Below are 10,111 nucleotides of genomic sequence, written 5' to 3'. Positions count from 1 at the left end.
TCGCGTCTCTCCGCTCGCCCCGCGGGCCCTGGGCCAGGGCACCGGCCGAGGCTGCTGCGAATCCGGAATCCTGAGCCGAAGTTCTCTCTCTAGGTTCCGGCTGCCTGGGCCGGAGCTCGTGAGCGAGGGGGCGCCAGGGCGAGCACGCAGTCGGGGAGGGGGCCTCGCGTTCCGCGTTACCTGCGTCGGCCGCGCTCGGGCTCCGCTCGGGGGGCTGTAGCTCGAAGCTCCGACAAGTCTCCACGTCCAGCCCGAGAGGAGGTGGCCGGGCCCGGCACAGGGAGGCCAGGACCGCGAGCGCCGCCTGGCACCGAGGCCCCCCGGACCCCCACAGCCCGCTCATACCCCGGACGCCCCGGCACTGCGAGCAGCCGCCAGAACCCGCGCCGTGGCCGGACTGGGGAGGGGCAAAGACGCCCCAAGAAGACCCTCCCCGCAGCGGCCCCCCGCGGCTTCGTTCGGCTTTTAATCACTTCCCCGCAGGGTCTCCGCCCCTCACGTGGCATCCCGCGGCAGCTGGCAAGTCTGGCGCCTCACGGCCGCCCCCTCTACACTCGGGGACCGGTCTGAGTCCCAGCGAGTTCGAAGAGATGGCGGTCGTCCTGCCTCCGGGAGGGCGGAAGGCCTGGGAAAGAGCCTGGGATCCGGCTCCGCATTCACTGCCTGGTGTGACCTTGGGCCTCTCTGAGCCTCAGTTGCTTTCTCTGTCAAAGGAGTTTGATTGCGAGTGCTTCACGGGCTGCCCAGGGGCATAAGGATAGTGTCTGTGAAAACATTGGGTAAATTGCCACATGCCACACAAGTGGCAATGAAATAGATAAGCCCGTGGCAGAGAGATGGACGACCCGGCGGGGGGTGGCAGGACCTTGGCGAAGGCTCCTGACCGGAAAAGTTAATCAGACTTCACCCTAGTCCCAGCTGCGGAGGCAGAAGACCCTAAGACCGCGGGGCAATGCAAACTGCAGAAAGACTTTCCAAGCCCCGCAATCCTGCGGTCCGCGGTACCCGCACGTTGCTATGGCGACGGGAGGCAGCGGCCGTCTCTCTCCATGGCAACCGGAGAGGAAAGTTTCTGGCGAATAGGAATGGGGGACATTTCAAGAGGGCGCTCGGTTCCCGCCAGACTCACCTCCCCGCATCCGTGCGACCCCACGGAGATAATGTATCTCGTAAGGACCAGGAAGACCAACACTAAACGGGAGGATTGAGGCTAGACCTAAGGCAGAACTCGCCTCCAGGAACCGTGGCGCGAGGTCCAGGAGCAGGTTGGCTGAGGGGCTCCAAGGAGCCTCACTCAGTCTTTGAAATCTATGGGCCGCCACTGGACGCGGCCCTGCGGGTACCCTGTCACAAAAGTTCTACGTCCTCGGCTTATCGAGGGATGGGCCCCTTTCTGTGTGGGGCTCACCGGAAGCTCCAGGCTCGGGTCCCTTTGCTGGGAAGGAAACTTTAGCTGCAGCATCCAGAAGCCGCAGGGCTGGTGTGTACCCGGGTGGCAGATGGGAGAGAAGGGTCTTTCCTCCTAATTAACACGCTAATGGGAAGTGGCTCGGGCGGTGACTCACGTTCCGGAGGGAGGCGATTCGGAGCCCCAGCTCCTGGCGGTCGCCACCAGGCACCATCTGCGCCAGCCGCGCAAGTCCGCCCTTGGACTTGAGAGCCGCGGGCAGCTAGTGCCCCAGGAACATTGGGCCAAGCGAGGCCTGAGGGGACCCTGGCCTAACCAAGCGGTTTTTCTCGTCAGGGCGCGCTCCCTGGCGCTGTCCAAGGTGCTGAAAGCCCAGTGAGTGTAACCTTCGCGTGGGAACGGGGTGGGGTGGGCATTGGGACGGATTCGCAGCTTTCACCCTGGACCTCTGGAGCCTGCAGTAATAGACGGCTAGGAACGCAGGCAGGGAGGGTGGGGGGCCGGGGGGACTGAGAAGGCTTGATCCCGGCGACACTATGCAATCCAGGCCACCTTCCTGAGAGAGGTGCTCCGTGGCCACTCCAAGAACAGGTGAGGCTGTGGAATCCCCGTTCACCTCCCAGTGCTTCTAGAACCCACCTGAGGAGCTCAGAGGTCCTGTCATCTTCCCCGCCACCCCCCCTCCCCCCAATGCAAAGCTCAGCACCTGTGAGAGACAGGAGCTCGAGGCCCCTTGTTACACGCTCATTAGCAGTTTCTGAGGAGGCAGGCTTGTGTTTATGTAAAATACAAACGGAAAAGAGCTGTTCTCTGCCCGTATTTATGGCAACTCTGTCACTCCGCGGCGATTTCACCCTCCCCCTCTCGAGTTCCCGGGGAAATTCGCAGAACAAAGCGCCTTGTTTTGCCTTTGCAGAGAATGAAAAAAACACAGGACCGGTCCAAGGGCCCAGGCCTGCGATGCAGGGAAATCAATATTTTGCTTACAACGAGTGGGAGAATTTACATCTAAACCCAAGGCAAAGGAGCCTGTTCGGAGCAGAGCAGGTGGCAGGAGCCGAGAATTAACAGATAATTTCTCATTGTTCCCGGATTCAGCCTCCACACCCGGCAGGCGGTTCTGCAGCGTCTCTGGCGCCCAGCAGCAGCTCTGGACCTGGCATTTCTCAACCGAATAGGGCGAAGGAGGTTCTCGCTCTGATAGGGCTGTGGAAAGGGCTGGGGCTCCGGGGTTAGTCAATAACTATTGAATCTGGAGTGTGTGGTGCGTGAGAGAGAGGGACAGAGAAAGAAACAGAAGCAAAGATAGAGACAAGAGAAAGACAGCGAAAGACAGAGACAGAGACAGAAGATGAGAGACACAGGGAGACGGAACAGAGAGAGAGACAGAGGGACTGACACATATATAAAGGGGCATATAAAGGGACTCTTATTAAGAAAGAGAGACGAAAGAGAAATGTATTTTTTTCTTACATTAAGAAAAAGCTTCACCCTAGTTGTCCTCTTCATGCCCTCCCCACCCCCCAGGTCGATTGCTGATACTCATAGTCACATAACCAGCCACAAAGCAGAAAAAAATAATCCTCATGTAAAGATGGGAACTTTTCCTTTCTACAAGCCCTCTCTCTCGCAGGCCCACTCTTAAAACACATCTATGCTTCTTCCTATGTGAAGAGACCAAATTCAGACTCTCGGGGTCCTACCCAGGCCCAGGGAGGGAAGGAGAGAACAGAAGTGAGATTGTTGCCCCTTAGCACTGTCTCTCAGAGAAAAGCCATTCTGAGTTTCGGTTTAGGAGTGGGAGGAGAGAAGGAGGGGCAGAGACAGTCAGCATGGCACAGTGGCAAACGAGGGCGCTGGGCAGGGCACCAGCAGGCTGGATTCCAGGACTGGTGCCCCAAACCAGCCGTGGGGCAGTCAGATCCCATGTCAGGACATGGATTTCATTCTCTGCAAGATGATGAGGTTCAATGAGGAGCTCTTTGAGGCTCCTTCCAGCAGCAATACTAGAATTTTATATGAGGGGAAAGGAGGAGGCTGGTGGGGGGCGGGGAAGGAGGCAGACGACTGAAGAGCAGTTTTTCCTGGCTGTGAAGAGGAGGGTGGTGTTACAGACGTCCAGGCTCGCTTTAGGCTTCTCCTTCCCCATTGCTCTCATCTTATCTGCAGCCATGGCTGGAGCTTCCTGAGTCTGGAGCCCCCTCCCCCAGGCCAGAGTGCCGAGAAGCAGAGAGGGGACTTGGAGGTGGGGCGTGAGGCAGAATGAGAGGTTTGAGACAGAAATCAGCAGCCTCCCACTCCTTTGCCCCCCTCTCCTCAGAAATAGCCAAAACGCACCCTCCTTACCCCTACCCCCACTCCAAGTCCCTTAGCAGCAGCCTGACTGTCCTTGGACAGGTTCCCACCCTGCTCTGAGCAGCAGTGTCCTGTTGAGTTACACTACAAATAAAATAAATGAAAACAAAATAATAATTCTAAAAAAAAGTTAAACCTCGGTAGGAAATTGCTAATGCTGTAGGCGGGAAGAATGAGCTCCTTTTGACATGAGCAGATGTGTCATATTGTCTTTCTATCTCAATGCAATTTCTAAATAAGGAGCCCTTTCCCCATTCCCTCCTCCCCTCCAAGCCCCCAGCAGGGATGTAAAGGGAACAGTCTGACGTTCATAGCTGGATTGTCTGCCGTACAGGGAGAGACACCAAGAAATAGACACGAGCAGACCCGTTGCTTTACCAAGAGGGTTGGAGCCAAGAGGCTCTCACCCAACCTCGAGGACCTCTGATCTTCCTTTCCCACCTCCCCCATCTGCTCACTGAGTCATGTGGCCACTTTCTGCAAAGGTTTTGCATGTACTCTAAGAAAACAGACATCAGTCGAACCTGTTCTACTGCTGATGGAGAATTAAGTTGATGTCCTATATTGGGGAGTGGGAGTAACTTTACACTATTATTTGGAACAAGCTGCTATGGAATCTCTGTGAGGTTTCTGCCAGAAGAGCTTTATCAGTATTTCCAGCAGATGTCACCCTCTGCTCCCCCATCCCCCACACCAACATAGCAACTCTAGCCAAAGCTGGGTGACTAATGCAAACCATGCCATTCCAAGCCATCATCAGAGTTTTCAGGAATTCCTTTTCGCCTGAAAAGATGCAGAAGACATTGCAGAGCCCTGAGTCAATGCCCAGGTATTTTTGAGAGTCTAGTCTTGCTTTTATTCTACAAAAGATCCTCGGCAATTCAAACCTCCTGAGCCAGGAGTATATTTGTCTCTTTCTCGTTCCTTCCCCGTTTCAGAGGCCTCATCTCTTGTTCTGTGCTCTCTGCTCAAGCATACAGTGTTCTAGATCAGATTTGGGAAGACTGGACAGGCTTTGCTGCTTCCAGCAGTCTGGGGACTGGGGAAGCAGGTGCAAGGGACAGGTGCAAGGTCAAAAGGCAACATCATCCCTGAAACAGTTTTGGAGTTGGACCTGGCCATGGTGAGTCCAGGGCTCTCTCTGTATTATTTAAGAAGTGAGAATGATATCGGAGGGGAGAGGCTAGGTAGAAAGCCAAGTGCATTTCTCTTTACATTGACCTTGTGTAGAAAAAGGAGCGCAAGTTCTGGAGTCAGACAGACCTATGTCAGTCAGACAGACCTGTGTTCAGATCTGGCTCTATCACTTAAAAACTGTATCACTTCAGGTGCTGTACTTAAGTTTTCTGAACCTCAGTTTCCTCATCTGTAAAACGGGACATAGAAGGCCTGCATCAGAGTGTACAAGAATTATATGTTAAGTTAAATGCCTAGTGTACTGGGACCGATTCGTGGTGGGTGTTAAATGACAGTTTCTATTCTCCTTCTTTTGTCTCTCAGACCATAGAGGGACATTCAGCAGGCACGCTGTCCAAAGGTTAACCCTTAGTCTTCCATCAGGCAAGTCCCCGAAGATTGCCACACGGGAACTGATCTCATTTAATCCCATAAAAAGCCCAAGAGACAGAATAGGTGGATGTGATTGTCCGTTTAGTTAATGAGGAAATTCAGTGACTGGTCCCCGGCCACATAAACTAGGAGGTGGCAGAGAACTGGAATCCAGGCTTTCTGATTCCTGGTTAGCACCCTTTCCTTCTACTGGGGAGGGTAGTGAGGGTGTAAATAATTTTACTTCTTTTACAAAAAAAAAAAAAGTTATAGTCTAATAAATAAAAAATATTTGGAAATAAATTATTGGTGAAAGATTTACTCCTGGGTCTCTTTGCAAAGCTCTTGGCCCTCTGACCTGAGCCATTCCAGTTGCCTCTTGGACTCAGTTGCTGGTCTAGAGAAAAGATGGTGTCGCTGATGAAACACAGGGCTGGGGCCAGAGAGCGTCACGGCTCGGGACATGCTTGGCCACTTCTCCACCGAGGGCAGCTTGGGGAGTCTCTGTTGCATATGGGTTGTGTCCTGAGCTTTGAGCCCCGCTTCCAGGAAAGGGCCAAGCCAAGATTCTTGTAAGACCAGAACTCCAAAGGCTGGGATTCTCCCCAGGGAGCCTGGAGAGAGTTTGCAATCTCAGGACTCTGGCTGTTTCGCTAATGAAAAGAAACCAGATAAAATGCCAAAACTAATTAAAGTGACAAATCCGAAAAGGCCCCGTCAAAACTAGAAAGTCTTAATCCTTGATTTCAACAGAACCCAGGCAGGAAGAATCCACAGAGCATGTTATGGGTGAGGGGCCCGCAGCTCCCCTGTGGAATTGAGGGGCTGGAGACCCTGGAGAGAACAGATCTGTTCCCCAGGTTTTGACCTCCATCCATTCAGTGGAATAAAAGTCCTTTCTGCCCCGGCCTGCAAGCCTAATCTACATTTCTGCTATTTGCTGGAGGTACAGTAAATGGTTTTAGTGAGTCAGCCCCCACCATTTATTAATAATACGCCCACGTATTTGTAAAGTGTGGTACAGTTTACACAACACTCTCACATATGGCATCTCATTTCATCCTCACAACAACCCTGAGAAGTGGATATTATTATCCTCATTTCACTGGTGAGGTCTCAGAGTGCCTAAAAATAACCGATGGGCTTACAGCTGGCAAGTGGCAGAGCCAGAACCTGAGCCCGTCTTTTCCCGTCATTCATTCATTCATTCATTCATTCAGCATTTATGAGGCCCCACTGAGGCCCAGTTCTGTAGCCGGCCTGTAAGACACAGTCCTGTGTTATTTTCCCCCTGCACGCCGGCCTACGATCACACACAGTGTGCAGAGCCCTAAGCACATGGGCTCGGTCCTGGGGGCGTGCACACAATCGGTTGTGGAGAGAGGCCACACGTGAAATTGGTTCCAGATGAGTTCTTCGACCTCTTTGCCTGCAGAGTTGCCCTCACCCCCGTGGACTGTGAAATTCTCTCCTATGACATGATTCCCTCCTTTCTGGATTCTCTCCTCTGCCTCCTCCCAATCCCTCTATTTTCTGTGGGGTTCAGCTCTCATCCTTTCGTTCTTCTGTCTCTGTACCTTCTCTCTGAGTGATGTCATCCACTCCTGGGGTTTCAGACACTAAATAACGCTAATATTAATAGCAATGCTACCAAACATTGACTGAGCACCTACTGTGCTTGCTTCATGCAGATCGGATCATTTACTTCTCTCAGTGACCCTGTTGCTCTCTGCGGTTTGCAGGTATCGAGTGACAGAGGCAGAAACTGAGTCCAGGCAGTCTCTCCTCGAAGCCCGGCATCTAGGGACTCCCAATTCTGTTTCTGTGACTCATCTGTCCGCCCCCCAGGATCTGCACGTGTGTTTCTACATTCCTGTTTCTAACAGCTTTACCCCAGACCCCCTAATCGGACATGTCCACAACAGAATCCATATCTCCCTTCACAAACCTGCTCCATCCCCTTAAAGAAGGACATTAAACTAAACCAAACCGAAAGCCTGGGAACCCTCCGTGATCCTTCCCTCTGCCTTATCCACCCCCACTCCGTCTGCCACGGAATCCTCTCGTTTTCATCTCTAAAGTTTGATCCCCTGTCCTCCTCACCGCTGTCACCGCCTGAGCTGAGGCACTCAACGCCTCTCTTCTGGGGCATGGCAGTCGCCTAACGGGATAATATGATTTTGTCAGACTTCCTGGGATCTTCAGATGAGGTTGACAATCTACAGCATGGCATACGAGGCCTTGCCAGACCTGGCCCGCATCCATCTACCTGGCCTCCTCTCCAGACACCGCCGGCGTCCGTGTAGGCGGCCCGTGCCATGGTCACAGAGTGATAACTTCTGTCTCTCCTCTTCACACCCACTCAGACTTCTGTGCTTCTGCTCTTTGATTCTTCAGCCTCTCTTTTCCCCCTGTGCCCTGTCTAGATTCCCGAACTTTGCAATTGCTTCTCTGCCCTGAATGCCTTTCCAGGTGGTTCCTACAGGGTATATTGGGGCACAGAGGTTAAGAATGGGGCTTTGGAGCCGGGCTGCCTGGGTTCGAATCTTAAATTTGTCATGTAGTTGCTGCGTGGCCTTCGGCAAGTTACTAACCCTCTCTGTGCCTTCGGTTTTCTTGTCCATGGAATGGAGATGATAATAGCAGCACCTCACTCGTCAGTTTGCCGAGAGTTTTAAATGAGTTGACAGACACGAAGCACACAGAACGGCCCCTTCCCTGACTTCCGAATCTGTGTCAACATGTCCCCTTTCTTGTCAGCCCGTTGCGCCCAGTGCTCACATTTGTCATAGAGTTTAGCAACAGCGCACTGTTGGTGGCTACTAAGCTGTCAGCACCTTGAGCCGGAGACTGTGTCTTATGCACCTTTATATCCTCGGTGCCTCACCTGTGCTCTCATTCAGTGAGCGTGCGTCTCTTTAAAGGGAGGTGGATGTGTGAATGGAATATGGTGCAAAGCGAGTGTGTGAGTGCTGGAAGAAGAAGCCCAGAAAAAAGTACAATGGGCCAAATCAAGGAAGCTTCCTGGAGAAGTAGACTTCTGAGATTTTAGGTAGGCAAGAGTGGAAGGGATGGGGAACACAGTCATCCCAGGGCTGCGGGAACAGCCTGTGGCGAGGTTTTCAGCACAAATAAGCACTTCATGTGAAAGAGGAGAGAGCGGATTTTCTTGGCTGGAGCACAGATGACAGGCAAGGGGGGAGAGGGCTGTCGGCACACCCCCATTTACCTCTCCGACGCTCGGTCTCACTCAGCTGGGTTTCCACGGAGAGCCCGGGTCGTTCCAGCGGGTCAGAAGGCATGTGGAGGAAGAGCCAGGCCCTGCCCTCAAGGAGATTGTGATGAAGCTGCAGGAAGCTGGGAGGAACAGGTTCCAAACTCCTCTGTGAACGCCCCGGAGTCTGGGTCACGACAAGTTTCTTTATGAGAAGAAATTGCTCATTTGTCTCAAGTGCCAAGCCATCGCCGTGAAGCAAGTATGTGTCTGCTGGGACAGCTGACTGTTTTCCAGGATAAATTTCTGATAATAACACAGAGTCATTACTGTGCAATTAGCGCTGCTAACGGGGAATGCACAGCTCCCTTCCCACTCCCTCCCTCACCCTCCCTTCCTGCCTCTCCCCGCTCTTTCTCACCCCTGCTTGCACATTCTTCTTTAGTCTCTCCCTCTGACCTGGCTGTGGGAGCCGAGAGGGCCCAGGGTGGGCGATCAGAGTTTGGATTTCCATGCTCAGGCCTCCCAAATTAACAAAATGCATGCGGAGCTGGGAGGAAGCAGAGAACAAAGGGTGGGCGAAGGGCTGGGAGAGGTCGAACATCCGGAAGTTGAAAAGGGAGGTGCCAGTAGCCTGAGGGGCGGGGTGCGGGACGGGGCGGGGGGTGGGGGAGGGGAGCTTGCCCTTCAGAGTGTGGAGCGGCTATCTGCCATCCTAGCGACCCTGTCTAATGCCCTGGTAATGGGGGAACTCGGCTCGCCAGTAATGAGACAACCCCAGTGTCACCGGCTGTGTGGGGGTGACACGGTGTTTGTTTAGGCTGCTGGAAGAGCAGCTGTGTTTGATGGGAACATGTTTTGTTTCATTCCGAGTAATTAGTGACCTTACACACACAGACACACACACTTGCACAAACACACACTCAGCCACACAGACATAAACGCATAGGCCACATTCAGACACACACGTCCCCAGGGGGAGTTTTCAGACATGCTCCTGAAGGCACCTGACAGATTCTCTGACATGCTTTTCCTCTGGGAGTCTATCGAGTTTTTAGGAAACCTCAGCGATCTTCGTAGAATGGAGAGGGGCAAGTTTTGAAACTGCCGAGAAAAACGTGGCGGGGAGGCCTGCAGCCCGGGGGGCCCCTGTCCCAGAGATCTTCCTCATGATGGGCTGGAGACTCGTCCACTGACCTGGCCAGCGGAATCTACCGTGGCTGATGGAGCCCAGCCCCACCGTTTCGGGGGGAAGAGGGTGGGCAGACGGGGCAGAGAGGAGAACAAGAAGGAGGGGTAAAATGGTGAAGCCTATTCCTTAAGGAGGAGGAGTCAGGGGCAGGGGGCTGCCGAGATAGGGCCTGGACACAGAGGAAACTTCCAGATAGACCAGGCGGGTGGGTGGCAGCCTGGCCCAGCTCCGCAGCTGGGGCAGGCTGCTCACAGCCAGTGCGAGGGCCTCCGGCTCCAGCAGGAGGCAGACTGGGAGCCTCGCTTGCCTCAAATCCAATTCTTTATGATTCTTGCTTGTGAAAATTACTAAAAACCTCACAGCTGTGCTCACCTGGGGTGGGGAGGGGGAGGGG

General features: G+C 53.6%; 1 protein-coding gene and 1 long non-coding RNA gene across 11 annotated transcripts in view; both read right to left on the bottom strand.

The window, feature by feature from the left end:
- The window catches only part of SYT6 (synaptotagmin 6), a 59,981-nt gene extending 59,284 nt beyond the window's left edge, over positions 1 to 697 (bottom strand). For 5 of the 10 annotated variants that reach the window (XM_023535581.1, XM_023535578.1, XM_023535586.1 and 2 more), the window contains exon 1: positions 181 to 323. Coding sequence is in view for 1 of the 10 variants with exons in the window: in XM_011366765.2 (XP_011365067.1) it covers positions 181 to 343 (163 nt within the window). In the remaining 9 variants the exon portion in view is untranslated. Of the gene's footprint in view, positions 1 to 180 lie in introns of all 10 variants that reach the window. The other 5 variants (XM_023535598.1, XM_023535590.1, XM_023535572.1 and 2 more) reach the window with 4 other exon arrangements.
- Positions 698 to 6,270: 5,573 nt separating this feature from the next.
- LOC111744808 lies at positions 6,271 to 9,078 on the bottom strand. The gene is made up of 2 exons (XR_002782344.1): positions 8,947 to 9,078; positions 6,271 to 8,831 (listed from the first exon to the last, which is right to left on the bottom strand). It is a non-coding gene; the product is annotated as an uncharacterized LOC111744808 (long non-coding RNA).
- Between the last annotated feature and the right edge of the window lie 1,033 nt (positions 9,079 to 10,111).

Source organism: Pteropus vampyrus, unplaced genomic scaffold (assembly GCF_000151845.1).
Source record: "Pteropus vampyrus isolate Shadow unplaced genomic scaffold, Pvam_2.0 Scaffold6, whole genome shotgun sequence".
Taxonomy (NCBI): domain Eukaryota; kingdom Metazoa; phylum Chordata; class Mammalia; order Chiroptera; family Pteropodidae; genus Pteropus; species Pteropus vampyrus.
This window is presented reverse-complemented; position numbering and strand designations above follow the sequence as displayed.